At 40.2% G+C, this 19,568-nt stretch overlaps 1 protein-coding gene across 1 annotated transcript; it reads right to left on the reverse strand.

Moving 5' to 3' along the window:
* Window positions 1-3,411: 3,411 nt before the first annotated feature.
* Window positions 3,412-6,782, reverse strand: LOC145877346 (NLR family CARD domain-containing protein 3-like). Its single transcript, XM_082972665.1, has 4 exons — window positions 6,376-6,782; window positions 6,018-6,246; window positions 3,873-5,643; window positions 3,412-3,601 (listed from the first exon to the last, which is right to left on the reverse strand). Exons 2-4 carry the CDS (start codon window positions 6,199-6,201, stop codon window positions 3,412-3,414), a joined length of 2,145 nt encoding a protein of 714 aa, XP_082828791.1. The 5' UTR covers window positions 6,202-6,246; window positions 6,376-6,782.
* Window positions 6,783-19,568: the final 12,786 nt, after the last annotated feature.

Here is a 19,568-nt window from a genome sequence, read left to right on the forward strand (position 1 = left end):
CGAGTTGAGTTGATGTCAAAGAGCTCTAATTTGGTCTCATCTGACCACAACACTTTCACCAGTTGTCCTCTGAGTCATTCAGATGTTCATTGGCAAACTTCAGATGGGCATGTATATGTATTCTTGAGCAGGGGGACCTTGCGGGCGCTGCAGGATTTCAGTCCTTCACGGCGTAGTGTGTTACCAATTGTTTTCTTGGTGACTATGGTCCCAGCTGCCTTAAGATCATTGACAAGATCCTCCCGTGTAGTTCTGGGCTGATTCCTCACCGTTCTCATGATCATTGCAACTCCACGAGGTGAGATCTTTGCATGGAGACCCAGGCCGAGGGATATTGACAGTTCTTTTGTGTTTCTTCCATTTGCGAATAATCGCACCAAATGTTGTCACCTTCTCACCAAGCTGCTTGGCGATGGTCGTGCAGCCCATTCCAGCCTTGTGTAGGTCTACAATCTTGTCCCTGACATCCTTGGAGAGCTCTTTGGTCTTGGCCATGGTGGAGAGTTTGGAATCTGATTGATTGATTGCTTCTGTGGACAGGTGTCTTTTTTTACAGGTAACAAGTTGCGGTTAGGAGCACTCCCTTTAAGAGTGTGCTCCTAATCTCAGCTTGTTACCTGTATAAAAGACACCTGGGAGCCAGAAATCTTTCTGATTGAGAGGGGGTCAAATACTTTTTCCCTCATTAAAATGCAAATCAATTTATAACATTTCTGACATGCGTTTTTCTGGATGTTTTTGTTGTTATTCTGTCTCTCACTGTTCAAATAAACCATTAAAATTATAGACTGATCCTTTCTTTGTCAGTGGGCAAACGTACAAAATCAGCAGGGGATCAAATATGTTTCCCCCACTGTATATGGGGCTTTGGTGACAAAACGGATGGCACTGTGACAGACTGCATCCAATTCATTGAGTAGGGTATTGGAGGCTATTTTGTAATTGACATCGCCGAAGTCGAGGATCGGTAGGATGGTCAGTTTTATAAGGGTATGTTTGGCAGCATGAGTGAAGGATGCTATGTTGCGAAATAGGAAGCCAATTCTAGATTTAACTTTGGATTGGAGATGCTTATAGTGAGTCTGGAAGGAGAGTTTTCAGTCTAACCAGACACCTAGGTATTTGTAGTTGTCCACATATTCTAAGTCAGAACCATCCAGAGTAGTGATGCTGGACAGGCGGGCAGGTGCAGGCAGCGATCGGTTGAAGAGCATGCATTTAGTTTTACTTGTATTTAAGAGCAGTTGGAGGCCACGGAAGGAGAGCTGTATGGCATTGAAGCTCGTCTAGAGGTTAGTTAATACAGTGTCCAAAGAAGGGCCAGAAGTATACAGAATAACACCAATAACAGAGGGGGTCTGATCTTTGTGCCTCTGTAACTTTCTCATTTATCATTATTCACGATTCATTCATGATTATTCATAATCATGGTAGCATCAACATGAATGTAGAAGTGTTCAGAAACATCTTCTATTCTTACTGACAATACAAGTGAAGTGACTCCAAAATGACAGGACATTATTCACCATTCAGTTTCTATTAGGAAAAACATCATCCAAAACACAACCAAAACAAACTGAAAAATGAATTCAACAAGTTAGTAGAATCACAAGCTTGATGTAATCACTGCAGGCATGGAACATGGGACTAAATACTAAACTTATGACAACTTTAATACAATATAAGTACATTTGTCCAAATAATTAAGACTTCTTCAAATGGGAGAACTACGTACAGAAAGTGCTTTAATTTCTAAACGGTAAAACTGATGTCAAGCAAAGAGGCACTGAGTTTGAAGGTAGGCCTTGAAATACATCCAAATTATGTCAATTAGCCTACAGATGCTTCTAAAGCCATAACATGATTTTCTGGAATTTTCCATGCTGTTTAAAGGCACAGTCAACTTAGTGTATGTAAACTTCTGACCCACTGGAATTGTGATACAGTGAATTATAAGTGAAATAATCTGACTGTAAACAATTGTTTCAAAAATTACTTGTGTCATGCACAAAGTAGATGTCCTAACCGACTTGCCAAAACTATATAGTTTGTTAACAAGACATTTGTGGAGAGGTTCAAAAACACGTTTTAATGACTCCAACCTAAGTGTATGTACACTTCCGACTTCAACTGTATGTGATTGACGATTAAAAATTAAATTCTGATGATGCCATGATTAAGAAAAATCATGAATAAATCATGAATCAGAATGAGTGAGAAAGTTACAGAGGCCACAACAGAACATGCTAACCTCTCACCATTACCAATAACAGAGGCTACAACAAAACAGCTAACCTCTCACCATTACCAATTACAGAGGCTACAACAAAACATGCTAACCTCTCACCATTACCAATAACAGAGGCTACAACAAAACAGCTAACCTCTCACCATTACCAATAACAGAGGCTACAACAAAACATGCTAACCTCTCACCATTACCAATAACAGAGGTTACAACAAAACAGCTAACCTCTCACCATTACCAATAACAGAGGCTACAACAAAACATGCTAACCTCTCACCATTACCAATAACAGAGGTTACAACAAAACATGCTAAACTCTCACCTTTACCAATAACAGAGGCTAAAACAAAACATGCTAACCTCTCACCATTACCAATAACAGAGGATACAACAAAACATGCTAACCTCTAACCATTACCAATAACAGGGGCTACAACAAAACATGCTAACCTCTCACCATTACCAATAACAGAGACTACAACAAAACATGCTAACCTCTCACCATTACCAATAGAGGCTACAACAAAACATGCTAACCTCTCACCATTACCAATAACAGAGGATACAACAAAACACGCTAACCTCTCACCATTACCAATAACAGTGGGGGTATGATCCTTGTGCCTCTGTAACTTTCTCATTCATCATCATTCTCCATTCATTCTTATTCTTACTGACAATACAAGTGAAGTGACTCCAAAATGACAGGACATTATTCACCATTCAGTTTCTATTAGGAAAAACATAATCCAAAACACAACCAAGACAAACTGCAAATGAATTCAACAAGTTTGTAGAATCACAAGCTTGATGTTATCACTGCAGGCATGGAACATGGGACTAAATACTAAACTTATGACAACTTTAATACAACATAAGTGAATTTGTCCAAATATGTTCCAATTTTTCAAATGGGAGAACTAAATACATAAAGTGCTTTCCTTTCTTAACAGTAACACAGCTATGTATGAAAATACCCTCAAATAAAAGGTGACATTCTGTACTGTCACCTAATATGAAGCATTCTAAGTCAAATCCAAAATGCTGGTGCATAGCACCACATTTAAAACTGCAAGCTTCACTGTCCAAACACATATGGTGTGGACTATGTGTGTCTGGTAAACACATGTGGATCTGGTGAACAGTTATCACTTGTTGACCAACTACAGGAATACTGACCTCAGAGTCTCCAGTTTACAGTGGGGATTCCCCAGTCCAGCAGAGAGCAGCTTCACTCCTGAATCCTTCAGGTCATTGTTACTCAGGTCCAGCTCTCTCAGGTGTGAGGGGTTTGACTTCAGAGCTGAGACCAGAGAAGCACAGCCTTCCTCTGTGACTCCACAACCTGACAGCCTGCAACGAGATCATCATGACTTCCCAAACACACTGTTTATTTAACACCAGAAGTGTAGAAGGACAATGGCATTTGGTTTATTCTCTCAAACAACATATAGATTCATCTTCTGTCTCCTAGAATTGTATGGTCATATTGTAATACTAGATTGAATATCTGATTCAATATGTTATTCAATATAATATTATATACATATTATAATACATATTTTCTCTAAACATAATATTTCTTCCTGATGAATACTTCTTATATGTCATTTTATTTACTCACAGAGCAGCTCTGGAGACTTTGACCACTGGCAGCAGCCTCAGAAGACCTTCCTCTGATCTGGAGTATTTCTTCAGGTCAAACACATCCAGCTCCTTTTCTGAAGTCAGCAACACAAAGACCAGAGCTGACCACTGTGCAGGTGACAGGTAGGTTTTTGAGAGACTTCCTGATCTCAGGTAGCTTTGGATCTCCTCCACTAGAGAATGGTCATTCAGTTCATTCAGACAGTGGAACAGATTGATGCTCCTCTCTGGAGAGGGATTCTCCCTGATCTTCTCCTTGATGTACTTGACAGTTTCATCATGGCTCAGTGAGCTGCTTCTTGTCTTTGTCAGTAGACCTCGTAAGTGCTTCTGATTGGATTCCAGTGAGAGGCCCAGAAGGAAGCGGAGGAACAGGTCCAGGTTTCCTGTCTCACTTTGTAAGGCTTTATCCACAGCACTCTTGTAGAAAGTAACTTCAGACTCGTCTTTTGTTTGCAGTGTGTCAATTAGATTCTCATTGTTGTTGATGAATGAGAGGAACACATATACAGCAGCCAGAAACTCCTGAATGCTCAGATGCACAAAGCAGTACACCTTGTCCTGGTACAGAACACATTCCTCTTTAAAGAGCTGTGTGCACAATCCTGAGTACACAAAGGCTTCATTGACATCAATGCCAGCCTCTTTCAGGTCTTCTTCATAGAAAATCAGATTGCCCTTCACAAGCTGTTGAAAAGCCAGTTTTCCCAGTGACAGAATACTCTTTTTATTCCAGTGTGAACCTGTCTCTTCTTTCCCAAGATACTTTTCATTCTTCTGTTTGGTATGAAACACCACAAGGTGTGTGTACATCTCAGTCAGAGTCTTGGGCATCTCTTCTGTCTTATGTTTCAGCATGTGTTCAAGGACTGTTGCAGAAATCCAACAGAAGACTGGAATGTGGCACATGATGTGGAGGCTCCTTGATGTCTTTATGTGTGAGATGATTCTGCTGGCCAAGTCCTCATCACTGAATCTCTTTCTGAAGTACTCCTCCTTCTGTGGGTCATTGAACCCTCGTACCTCCGTCACCTGGTCAACACACCATGAAGGGATCTTATTGGCTGCTGCTGGTCGGGTAGTTATCCAGAGGAGAGCAGAGGGAAGCAGATTTCCCTTGATGAGATTTGTCAGCAGAACATCCACTGAGGTTGACTCTGTGACGTCACAACAGATCTTGTTCTTCTGGAAGTCTAGGGGCAGTCGGCACTCATCCAGACCATCAAAGATTAACAGAACTTTGTACTTGTTGTAGTTGGAGATTCTTGATTGTTTGGTTTCCATTGAGAAGTGATTGAGAAGTTCAATCAAAGTGTTTTTGTCCCCTTTCATCAAATTCAGCTCCCGGAAAGGGAATGAAAATACAAATTGGACATCCTGATTTGCTTTTCCTTCAGCCCAGTCCAGAATGAACTTCTGCACAGAGACTGTTTTTCCAATGCCAGCGACTCCCTTTGTCAGCACAGTTCTGATACGTTTGTCTTGTCCAGTTAAGGGTTTGAAGATGTCGTTACATTTGATTGCAGTCTCTGGTCTTGCTTGTTTCCTGGTTGTTATCTCAATCTGTCTCAGCTCATGTTCATTATTGACCTGTCCTGTTCCACCCTCTGTGATGTAGAGCTCTGTGTAGATCTTATTGAGAAGTTTTGGGTTTCCTTGTTGAGCGATCCCCTCAAATACACATTGAAACTTCTTCTTTAGATTAGATTTGAGTTCACGTTGGCAAATGACAGCAGGATCATCTGAATCTAGAAATAACACAGAGGATATTAATATTACATCTGTTTTAATGTCTACAGTATTGTAGGACTGTTATAAAGATTTAAATTATCATAATTTATTCTCTTAACTGACTGTATAAATGTTTTCATAATGCATTACAGACTGGTGTGACTGATTATATTATTATTGGTATTATTGATGGTATTATTAATGTTGTCTCACTCTCTGTCTCTCTAAATTAATCAACACAACACATCCCTGCTGCTACTTGTTGAGGCCACTAGGTGTTGTGTTAAGGCTGCTACAATATCATTGAGTTACACAGCTACTTTAGCTGTACTTTAGCTACAGCTTTTAAATGTTATAAAACAGCATTCAACATGAGGCAGACAGATCTTACATTTCTCCAGTGTGTCAGCGAGCTCCTTCTGGTTCATTTTCCTCAGGACGTGCAGTGTGATCTTCAGAGCCCCCTCTCTGGCACTGCTCTCCTGCTTCTCATCTTCAGCATCCACCACTTCCTCATCCTGCTTCTGACTCTCAAAGCCTTCTGGGAGTTCTGGACTAAGAATCCTCTTGAACATCTTCAGCTCGTTCTTCACAAATGTAATAATATTCTCTTCAAGCAACTGAAATAAATCAAGTAAATAAGTTAAGCAAGAGAATAAATGCTTTCTCATTAACACATTAATGAATGATTGACAGATCAACTTTACTTGAGGTCAACAAAAACAAATGTTCATAACAGGACCACATACACTGAATATGGAGGCCAGGTCTGTTTGATGACTCTGGGAAGACTGACCACTGAGAATGTCTGACTCTGATCTCTCCTGTTGGTTTCTGTGCACAAAACATGAGATTACATCTCCTCATCCAGGGAGTGAGTGAGTACGGACAGACAAACAGACAGACATAGACAGAAAGCGGGACAGACAGTCAGAGACAGACAGACAGAAAGAGACAGACAGAGACACAGACAGACAGACAGACAAACAGAGATAGACAGAGACAGACAGAGACAGAGACAGACAGACAGACACAAACATACAGACAAAGAGAGACAAACAGACAGAAAGCGGGACAGACAGTCAGAGACAGGCAAAGACAGACAGAGACAGACAAAGACAGACAGAGAAAGACACACAGACAGAGACAGACAGAAATTAGAAAGACACATAGAAAGACAGAGACAGACACTGAAACAGAGAGACAGACAGACAGACAGACAGACAGACAGACAGACAGACAGACAGACAGACAGACAGACAGACAGACAGACAGACAGACAGACAGACAGAGACACACAGCCAGACACAGAGACAGATAGACAGACACACAGAAACAGACACACAGAAACAGACACACCGACAGAGAAAGACACACAGACAGACAGAAAAACAGAGACAGACAGAGACAGACACACAGACAGACAACAGACACACAGACAGAGACAGACACAGTGAGACTCAGAGACACAGACACACAGACACAGACATGCAGACACAGGAACAGACAGACAGACAGACAGACAGACAGACAGACAGACAGACAGACAGACAGACAGACAGACAGACAGACAGACAGACAGACAGACAGACAGACAGGCAGACACAGACACACAGCCAGACACAGAGACAGATAGACAGACACACAGACGGACAGAGACAGACACACACAGAAAGGCAGACACAGACAGAGACAGACACACAGACAGAAAGACACAGAGACAGACACACAGACAGAGACAGACAAACAGACAGAAAGACACAGAGACAGACAGACACAGAGACATACACACATACATAGACAGACAGACAGAGACAGAGACAGTGAGACAGACAGACAGAGACAGACAGACACACAGACAGCGAAGACACACAGACAGAGAGACAGACACAGACAGAGACAGACACAGAGACAGAGAGACAGACAGAGAGAGACAGACACAGAGAGAGACACAGAGACAGTGAGACGGATAGACAGACACACAGACAGCGAAAGACACACAGACAGACAGAGACAGACAGACAGACACAGAGACATACAGACACACAGAAACAGACACACCGACAGAGAGACAGACAGAGACAGACACAGAGAGACAGTGAGACAGAGACACACAGACAGGCAGAGACAGAGTCAGACACACAGACAGAAACAGACACAGAGAGACACAGAGACACACACAGACAGACACAGAGACAGTGAGACAGACAGACAGACAGACAGACAGACAGACAGACAGACAGACAGAGAAAGACACACAGACAGACAGAGACAGACAGCGAAATACACACAGACAGAGAGACAGGCAAAGAGACAGAGAGACAGATAGACAGACAGAGAAATACACACAGACAGACAGAGACAGACAGCGAAATACACACAGACAGAGAGACAGGCAAAGAGACAGACAGACAGACAGACAGACAGATACACAGACAGAGAGACACACACACACACAGGGAGGGAATATTGTGTTTGTTTAATATTGTTTTAGGACCATGAAAATGGACTAAAGGATTAGCCTATGGATTATGAAAACAACCAAAAGAAATGTGAAAATGTGAGAGGAGAAATGACTAGAGACAGTGTTGTTTAACTCACTGACCATGACCCATGAGTTCTTCTTACCTTTGTTCAGTAGAAAAGTCTCCCTCTCTAAACTCTATAGGTTGACGCAAAGACCGGTCACTCTTCATGGACACACAGCTGGGAACAGGGGAGGCTGGTCTCTCCTGCTTGATTGGACTTCAACACAACAGAGACAAACATTACATCTCTCATCTACTCTGATCTCAGATGGGGAAACATAAGAAGAGCTCTGGATCAGACAGACAGACAGACAGACAGACAGACAGACAGACAGACAGACAGATACACAGACAGACGGAGATAGATACACAGACAGACAGACAGACAGACAGACAGACAGACAGACAGACAGACAGACAGACAGACAGACAGACAGACAGACAGACAGACAGACAGACAGACAGACAGACAGACAGACAGATACACAGACAGACGGAGATAGATACACAGACAGAGATAGATACACAGACAGACGGAGATAGATACACAGACAGACGGAGATAGATAGACAGACAGACAGACAGACAGACAGACAGACAGACAGACAGACAGACAGACAGACAGACAGACAGACAGACAGACAGACAGCAAAATACACACAGACAGAGAGACAGGCAAAGAGACAGACAGACAGATAGACAGACAGACAGAGAGACACACACACAAGGAGGGAATATTGTGTTTGTTTAATATTGTTTTAGGACTATGAAAATGGACGAAAGGATTAGCCTATGGATTATGAAAACTACAAAAAGAAAATGGGAAAATGGGAGAGGAGAAATGACTAGAGACAGTGTTGTTTAACTCACTGACCATGACCCATGAGTTCTTCTTACCTTTGTTCAGTAGAAAAGTCTCCCTCTCTAAACTCTATAGGTTGACGCAAAGACCGGTCACTCTTCATGGACACACAGCTGGGAACAGGGGAGGCTGGTCTCTCCTGCTTGATTGGACTTCAACACAACAGAGACAAACATTACATCTCTCATCTACTCTGAGCTCAGATGGGGAAACATAAGAAGAGCTCTGGATCAGACAGACAGACAGACAGACAGACAGACAGACAGACAGACAGACAGACAGACAGACAGACAGACAGACAGACAGACAGACAGACAGACAGACAGATACACAGACAGACGGAGATAGATAGACAGACAGACAGACAGACAGACAGACAGACAGACAGACAGACAGACAGACAGACAGACAGCAAAATACACACAGACAGAGAGACAGGCAAAGAGACAGACAGATAGATAGACAGACAGAGAGACACACACACACACGGAGGGAATATTGTGTTTGTTTAATATTGTTTTAGGACTATGAAAATGGACAAAAGTTTTAGCCTATGGATTATGAAAACAACCAAAAGAAATGTGAAAATGGGAGAGGAGAAATGACTAGAGACAGTGTTGTTTAACTCACTGACCATGACCCATGAGTTCTTCTTACCTTTGTTCAGTAGAAAAGTCTCCCTCTCTAAACTCTATAGGTTGACGCAAAGACCGGTCACTCTTCATGGACACACAGCTGGGTACAGGGGAGGCTGGTCTCTCCTGCTTGATTGGACTTCAACACAACAGAGACAAACATTACATCTCTCATCTACTCTGATCTCAGTTGGGAAACATAAGAAGAGCTCTGGATCAGACAGACAGACAGACAGACAGACAGACAGACAGACAGACAGACAGACAGACAGACAGACAGACAGACAGACAGACAGACAGACAGACAGACAGACAGACAGACAGACAGACAGACAGACAGACAGACAGACAGACAGACAGACAGACAGCAAAATACACACAGACAGAGAGACAGGCAAAGAGACAGACAGAGAGACACACACACAAGGAGGGAATATTGTGTTTGTTTAATATTGTTTTAGGACTATGAAAATGGACAAGGGGGAGGCTGGTCTCTCTTGCTTGATTGGTCTTCAACACAACAGAGACAAACATTACATCTCTCATCTACTCTGATCTCAGATGGGAAACATAAGAAGAGTTTAATTCCAAAACGCTACATATCCATTTTCAGAAATGTTGGTAAATTAGCTTTTATTGTTTAAAGAAATTATTAATGAGATTGGTGTGTTTTTCACTATCTAATCATGACATGGGGTTGATCAATGACAGACATCTATCACTTAATGATTTCATTTCAGAGAGACAAATATTAATTGTGTTTTTATGTTGGATAAAAGTAGAGACTCAGAGCTAGAAAATGGTATATCAGACACTACAGTTGAGGAACAATGGAAAAGTCATTCTGCTTTGAATGATGATCAACTTGTAACATCACTTTTGAGAGAATGTCCTTTGAATGTTTTGGTACCTACTGGAGAGCTCTTCTTTGTCTACAGGGCTGTTACTTTGGCAGATAATGTCACCCATCTAAATAAATAGTTGGTATATATATAATTAACTAAATGTATGGTGTTTTTGTTTTATGTCAGTTTAATTTTGTTATGCTATAAACATTTTATTTTATTATAAGTGGTAAAAGGAACTAGAAAATGTTATATTTTGCAATTCTCAGTAATTACTACTTTAGTAAAGAATTACACATTATTCAGTACTACTGCAGTTGCTACATAATTCCAATAGATGGCAGCATAAGACCACAAATGATATTTCAGAATATTAGTTTAGTTTTCTCCCTGGATACACCACCACTCCCCCTCACAGGAAAACTCCTGTGTGAGCTTCTTTCTGTCCCATTCCACACTGCTAATGCAAGAGGAAGGACTGAAAAAGCATTTAACAGATTACTGTGAAGTAATATAATGATGATTCATGTTTATTATTACCTGTTTTTATGCTCATGTTTGAAATTATACTTCATTACTATAACGATTATCAATAAGCCTGAACATTAATTCAGACACCTCTGGTTGAGAAAAACGTATTTTCCTGGTACATTCATTGTCAAATTCATCAACCACCATCGAGCCACTCTGTCTTCTCTCTCTAGTAGTCAACTCAGCCCCAGTAAAAAGCTGGTGTCTTCACTCTGCCTTCTCTCTCTAGTAGTCAACTCAGCCCCGGTAAAAAGCTGGTGTCTTCACTCTGCCTTCTCTCTCTAGTAGTCAACTCAGCCCCGGTAAAAAGCTGGTGTCGTCACTCTGCCTTCTCTCTCTAGTAGTCAACTCAGCCCCGGTAAAAAGCTGGTGTCGTCGCTCTGCCTTCTCCAGGGGCATGTTGAGGTAAATTTACTAACCGAGAGGGTTGAATTATGTAATTTATTGGTGGGCTGGAAGGCGCACTCTTGTCTTTTCTATTCCGAGGTTGTTTACTCGCAATATCAGATATTAAGATTACTTTTTATAATGCATGTATACTGAGGTTGAGGTTCTGACTAGTGATAATTTACCCGGGGTTCAATACCTGCTATAGTCACTATTATTTTGCTCTCCCAAAAGCAACACAGCCCTAAAACGAGATATATAGCTAACTAAAGTCATGTTAATGAGTGACCATTTTAGAAAATCATGGGACATATAGTCTGTGGTTGCATGCTATTTTATGTCAATCATACTGCTGCTTGTAGCCTATAACTGATGCTTTGTGGTCTTATGCTGCCATCTATTGGAAATATTTAGCAATTAAAAGTTATTAATGCACATTCAGACGTTGGTGAGGCAGCTGAGAATTAAAAAAAAAAATGGAATGTGTCCAGCCTACTTGAGGCGCCCCGAAAATAATATTCAAAAGTTTAGTCATTGGATACAGAGGGGTTAAACACTAAAGTTACCGTCCATCTAGTGAAGAGAGGAGAACCGGACAGAGGTAGCCAGCATCCGTCAACGAGAGAGGGAGGATAGGATAACTAGGATGCTGCTGGTAGAGTAGCTAGCTAGTTTACCTGCTGTACCGACTAGCTAGGATAACTAGGATGCTGCTGGTAGAGTAGCTAGCTAGCTTACCTAGCTGTACCGACTAGCGAGGATAACTAGGATGCTGCTGGTAGAGTAGCTAGCTAGCTTACCTAGCTGTACCGGCTAGCTAGGATAACTAGGATGCTGCTGGTATAGTAGCTAGCTAGCTTACCTAGCTGTACCGACTAGCTAGGATAACTAGGATGCTGCTGGTAGAGTAGCTAGCTAGCTTACCCAGCTGTACCGACTAGCTTGGATAACTAGGATGCTGCTGGTAGAGTAGCTAGCTAGCTTACCTAGCTGTACCGACTAGCGAGGATAACTAGGATGCTGCTGGTAGAGTAGCTAGCTAGCTTACCTAGCTGTACCGACTAGCTAGGATAACTATGATGCTGCTGGTAGAGTAGCTAGCTAGCATACCTAGCTGTACCGACTAGCTTGGCTAGCTAGCAGGACGTTCATCTGTCGTTTGTCTCGATGATGATGACGAATCCGGTGAACCACAAAATGAAACAAGGATAGAGAGTGAAAAGGATCTGGCTACACTCATACTGTCCCTGACCGTAAACCAAAAGCAAATTGAACAATAAACTTCGGTGTCTCAACACTGTAACAAACTCTGTCATTATTCCCCAAGATCACCTCAGCCAACTCTGCACGTAACCTGACAATATGTTTGGCGCCACACAGTATGGGGACGTGGACAGTTCTGTACGGGGACGGGGACAGTTCCAGAACGCGGACAAGAGCAGTGCCACACAATCAACTAAACCCAGTCTTTACAGTGGGTTACATTAGTAATATTCATTTTTCTCTATGTTAAACAAACATTTATTGCAACAATATTTTGAGATCTGGGCCCATATCCACAAAGCGTCTCAGAGTAGAAAATTGGTCGTATAAGTGCTGAGAATACAGACATTTTACACTTCTGGGTATAAATTAAAGCTATGCATGAAGTCTCTACTCCCACCTAGTCAGCAGATATTTAGGACACCTCGTGAGCTGTCCTAAGTAGTTAAGAGTTAACAGCAGGTGTCTTGATAATACTATAGAATAATGCAGCGAGTCAGTGGTTCCTGCACCACATGTAAATACTTTGGGGTAGTAAAAATATTGTTTTCTATTTCTATATGATCAATCCATTAATAATATAGACCTACATGCAACAGTATGTCTTGTGCTTTTGGAAATTATTTATGAATAATATGTATGTGTAATATTTATTTATAATATTTATGTATAATATTTATGTATGATATTTATGTGTAATATTTATGTATAATATGTATGTATAATATTTATGTATCACAAGTGATACCATGTATGTCTGCATAGCATTTTGTCTTCATTTTGGCAGATTAACTCATGCTTATTTCTGAAGATTATCTCTGGTTTTCACCCAGAGGCTAAGGAGTTGGAGCTGTGGCGGGATTTGAACCTGTGTTTGAAAGGTGGCTGGTTCGAATCCTGGGCCGAGTGCTGAAATAAACAGGTGGAATTGATCTGACCACTGGAGGGCTGCTGGGTTCACATCCTCAAAACAATCACCATTCGTTGATCAGAACTCTAGAGATTCTTCTTCACTGAACCCAAAAATATATATAACTTTTAGTGATTCCATATATTAAGGAAGTGATAGAAGCCTTTTTGGTTCTATAAGGAACCTTCTTTTCTAAGAGTGTATAATAAACACATAAACATTTGATTATTTAATTTTCTACATCATGTTATTTCAAGTTATCTCTTTGGAGCGCAACATCACGTTGTTAAAAAATTATCCTAAATTAGGCATCTCGGGTGTTCCAGCTAAACAATGGATGTATAGCGTTTTGCAATACAAAAATATTATACACAATCCTAAGCTATTAATTAAAAATCTGAGAACAGTAATATTGAAGGTACCCATTAGCAACCATTTCTGATTTAAAAACAAACGTGAACATTTTTGGAAATATCATTTTTGAAATAAACTATTAATAATTCTTAAACAAAATTGTCATCTCACCTCTTAGATTTGGTGTCATGTTCCCCAGAGAGACTCATTTTAGAGGCAGGGTCCCCCTCCTTCCTCTCCCCAGAGAGACTCATTTTAGAGACAGGACCCCTGAACAGAGATCCAACATGTTGGTTGTGGTTAACACAGTGACAACTAAACAGAGATCCAGCATGTTGGTTGTGGTTAACACAGTGACAACTAAACAGAGATCCAGCATGTTGGTTGTGGTTAACACAGTGACAACTAATTATTGATTGTCAATTGTTCTCATGTATTCATTATCTCTTAGAGAAATAAAACATTTACTAACAGACATAGAAACAGTCAGGTGATTTAATGCATCACATTAACATGTTGTTGTGACATTTCATCTCCATGGTAACTGTCAATAATAATAATAAGTCACTGTTTGTTAAGGTAGTTATACACAGAACAACAACAATAATAATAATAGTAATAATAATAATAATAATAATAATAATAATTCACTGTTTGTTAAGGTAGTTATAGACAGTACAGCAACAATAATAATAATAATAATAATAATAATAATAATAATAATAATAATAATAATAATAATAATAATAATAAGTCACTGTTTGTTAAGGTAGTTATAGACAGTACAGCAACAATAACAATAATAATAATAATAATAATAATAATAATAATAAGTCACTGTTTGTTAAGGTAGTTATAGACAGAACAGCAACAATAATGATAATAATAATAATAATAATAATAATAATAATAAGTCACTGTTTGTTAAGGTAGTTATAGACAGTACAGCAACAATAACAATAATAATAATAATAATAATAATAATAATAATAATAATAATAATAATAATAATAATAATAATAATAATAGTAATAATAATAATAATAAGTCACTGTTTGTTACGGTAGTTATAGACAGTACAGCAACACAAGGCCATGTCTCACACGTATTTGTATTCACTAACAGTTGACTATTTATTGTCTTTCAATCTGTTCTTTTCTAAACGTATCTGAGAATGTAGACAGAAGGGCTAAAACAGACATGATTGATCCGAGGAGGAAATTGTTGATCCTTTCAGAAAGGTTTTTTGCATCAAGTGAGAGAGGTTATATTATGTAAAGTAGACTAGGTTATAATGCATAATAGCAGTTTGTTAGTGATATGCAGATCAAGGTCTATACCTCGGCTATAGCCTACATATCATAGATGACCAGTCTAAACCTGTTCAGATCAACATAATGTTATAGTCCTACCAGTAGCAGGACAGAGAATGTACTGTATATAACCTACATATCATAGATGACCAGTCTAAACCTGTTCAGATCAACATAATGTTATAGTCCTACCAGTAGCAGGACAGAGAATGTACTGTATATAACCTACATATCATAGATGACCAGTCTAAAACTGGTCAGATCAACATAATGTTATAGTCCTACCAGTAGCAGGACAGAGAATGTACTGTATATAACCTACATATCATAGATGACCAGTCTAAACCTGTTCAGATCAACATAATGTTATAGTCCTACCAGTAGCAGGACAGAGAATGTACTGTATATAACCTACATATCATAGATGACCAGTCTAAACCTGTTCAGATCAACATAATGTTATAGTCCTACCAGTAGCAGGACAGAGAATGTACTGTATATAACCTACATATCATAGATGACCAGTCTAAACCTGTTCAGATCAACATAATGTTATAGTCCTACCAGTAGCAGGACAGAGAATGTACTGTATATAACCTACATATCATAGATGACCAGTCTAAACCTGTTCAGATCAACATAATGTTATAGTCCTACCAGTAGCAGGACAGAGAATGTACTGTATATAACCTACATATCATAGATGACCAGTCTAAACCTGTTCAGATCAACATAATGTTATAGTCCTACCAGTAGCAGGACAGAGAATGTACTGTATATAACCTACATATCATAGATGACCAGTCTAAACCTGTTCAGATCAACATAATGTTATAGTCCTACCAGTTGCAGGACAGAGAATGTACTGTATATAACCTACATATCATAGATGACCAGTCTAAACCTGTTCAGATCAGTTCACAGAGACCATCAGGTTTGTCGGCATGATAAGTGATCATAGCCTTATAATAGTTTGTAGGTAGTCTAGACCAACAGTACGAGAGTCTGCCCGTCTTTCCTACATACCAACACATTTATTCAATGTTACTGAGAAATATGTGCCACAGTTTCAACAGCCATTTTGTAACTGCGTAGACTACACACTTACTTTCACGTTCATATGAGGAAATCACAAAACTTCTGACAGTCACTGGTGCAGCCGCCTGTTTTCTTGCAGATGAAGTAGCTTTCACAGGCAGCTCATTCAACCAGCCTAAACAACAGTAAATACAAGATGTCAAATGGTCAAAAGTGAATCTCAATAGAGCCATATACATTAGAGAGAGGTATATTGCTGCAGATGTTGGATCTTAATTTGAGCCAGTTTGCTACACCTGGAAAATAATCCTGCAGAAACAGGACATTTGAATTATTGTGTGGATTATAATTAATGAACAGTTTTAAAATGGAAATGTGGAATTTATCATCTTCAGAAACCTTTTCTAAAGTTTAATTACACTCAAATACACTACAAGTTTAGTTTTTCTGCAACAGGGTGATCAAATTAAGATCCTACATCTGTACAGAGTTTATGTCTTTATCTGAAAAGGGCAGTTTGAGTTATTAGCAATAACATTGCAACTGTCAGCTGATGTAAACCTCTGTGATTGGATGTTATAGACCCCCATACATATCCCCATGTACAATTATGTGTACAGATGTAGGATCTTAATTTGATCACCCCCCACTGCAGAATAACTTTCCAGCAATGCAGGAAATGTAAAACTTGTAGTGAATTTTAGGTTTAAAAAGGCTTCTGAAGTTTGTAATTTCCACTTAGAAATTTCAGACTTGAGTTTTCTGTCTCAGTAGTAGTAGACTGTTAGGAGTGTTTTACTGTCATTCACTATACTAACATTACACCAACCTGTCTCAGTAGTAGTAGACTGTTAGGAGTGTTTTACTGTCATTCACTGTACTAACATTACATTTAATTTATCTACACACTTTACAATAATCCCTGGCAGGATTCTCACCTTGAAACTTCATTGCGATTATTTTCTGTTCTGTTGTGTATATTGTGATGGGTGAGGCCTGAGCTGGAATGTGAAGCTAACTGAAGCTGGCTAGCTTTAGAAAACCAGTATATCAAGCCTGTATCATAGTATACCCCTCAGGCTACGTTCAGGTTTCAGCAAGAGGCAGGTATCAACATGTCGAGTTGTAGGCAACAACCTGGGTTGTATTCATTAGTTTACTCCACAGCCAACAGTTTTAAGATGTTAAATAAAACATAAACCGTTTACTCTAAACGCTGTACAACGTGACCTAAACGGTTTCTGTTGCGAAAAGTTTTGCTACGGTGGGCACTAATGAATACACACAACCTGTTTTTAGGAAGTGTAAGTTGTTGTTAGTCTCTCGAACAATATTTATTAGTCTCTCTTTCACACAACATACCTTCCTGAGTGAAAGGAGTTAACTGTAGATTATAAAGAGAACATGTTTGTTTGTTACTTGTTGTGTTTTAAGCCTGTTTTGAGAAGACAAGTCTATAGACCTATGATACAGTACACTCTTAGAATAAAGGGTTCCAAACGGGTCCTCCTGCCGTCCCCATAGGAGAACGCTTTTGGGTTCCAGGTAGAACCCTTCTGGCTTCCATGTAGAACCCTCTGTGGAAAGGGTTCTTCACGGAACCCAAAAGTGTTCTACCTAGTACCAAAAAAAGGGTTCTACAAAGGGTTCTACTATGGGGACAGCCAAAGAACCCTTTCAGATTGTAGATAGTGTAGGAGCGATCACCCTGGGGCACACAGATGGGCACAGAACGAATTCACCCCACGCATCTAATTTATATCAAAACATTTTAAGGAGAGTAGGACTATTATAACACTGTCCCCCAAAAATATCATCAACTATATGAATACACACAACAATATCATCAACTATATTAATACACATAACAATATCATCAACTATATTAATACACACAACAATATCACCAACTATATTAATACACACAACAATATCATTAACTATATGAATACACATAACAATATCATTAACTATATTAATACACATAACAATATCATCAACTATATTAATACACATGACAATATCATCAACTATATGAATACACATAACAATATCATCAACTATATTAATACACATAACAATATCATCACCTATATGAATACACACAACAATATCATCAACTATATTAATACACACAACAATATCATCAACTATATTAATACACATGACAATCGTCGTCTTACCTTTTATCTCTCAATAGAAACAGAGTCTGAATGATCATTCGGTCGTCGAAAGTTACATTCGTTTGCTCTGCACATTTACATATCAGGTTCTACCTGTTCTCTCTCCGAGTCCCTCTCTCTTAACAGCTCTTACAATGAGCCTTGGCAAACATTCTACAACTGTCTGGAAGTCTATTGGAGGGATGGTGGTGTTCTATTGTGTTGAGACCTGGTGACTGAGACGGCCGTGGCATATTGTGAAACATCAGCAAGTGCAGCAGTCTTCATCACTGAAGCTCCTGACAAACGTGCCCCAACAATCACCAATCGTTAAGCTCTTATAGAGCAGGGTCACAGTCTCTCCTGGTTGCAGCTCCTCTCTCCCCAGGGGTAGCAGCTCCTCTCTCCCCAGGGGTAGCAGCTCCACTCTCCCCAGGGGTTGCAGCTCCTCTCTCCCCAGGGGTAGCAGCTCCTCTCTCCCCAGGGGTAGCAGCTCCTCTCTCCCCAGGGGTAGCAGCTTCTCTCTCCCCAGTGGTAGCAGCTCCTCTCTCCCCAGGGGTTGCAGCTCCTCTCTCCCCAGGGGTAGCACCTCCTCTCTCCCCAGGGGTAGCAGCTCCTCTCTCTCCCCAGGGGTAGCAGCTCCTCTCTCCCCAGGGGTAGCAGCTCCTCTCTCTCCCCAGGGGTAGCAGCTCCTCTCTCCCCAGGGGTAGCAGCTCCTCTCTCCCCCCAGGGGTAGCAGCTCCTCTCTCCCCTAGGATTTGAAGACATTGGTGGCTTAGCCTACAGCCAGTAGGGGGGTCTGGGACAGAATTTCAACAGCTAAATCCATGAATACATCTAAATTGTATTGCCAAAACCCACTCCACCACTTCAAACATAGACTCTGACCTGTCTAATGAGCCAAACTGATTAAAGAATCCCACAGTACCAAATCACCCTCTCTCTCTCTCTCTCTCTCTCTCTCTCTCTCTCTCACTCTCACTCTCACTCTCACTCACTCACACACACACACAATGCAGTAATCAGAATCCCTATAGCAGCTTACTGATACAGTCTGCTGTGTGCTCTTGTAGTAGAGTTAAAATGGTTATTCCAGCAAACTTCAAATTATTAG

Source organism: Salmo salar, unplaced genomic scaffold, assembly GCF_965601325.2.
Source record: "Salmo salar unplaced genomic scaffold, fSalSal1 ptg000956l, whole genome shotgun sequence".
Classification (NCBI taxonomy): domain Eukaryota; kingdom Metazoa; phylum Chordata; class Actinopteri; order Salmoniformes; family Salmonidae; genus Salmo; species Salmo salar.

Excerpts from the sequence above, each read along its gene's own strand:
- LOC145877346 (XM_082972665.1), bottom strand. The coding sequence starts at position 6,201 with ATGTTCAAGAGGATTCTTAGTCCAGAACTCCCAGAAGGCTTTGAGAGT. Across the intron at positions 5,644-6,017 it reads CGCTGACACACTGGAGAAAT|ATTCAGATGATCCTGCTGTC; the intron begins GTAAGATCTGTC and ends TGTTATTTCTAG. Across the intron at positions 3,602-3,872 it reads AAAGTCTCCAGAGCTGCTCT|GCTGTCAGGTTGTGGAGTCA; the intron begins GTGAGTAAATAA and ends ATCTCGTTGCAG.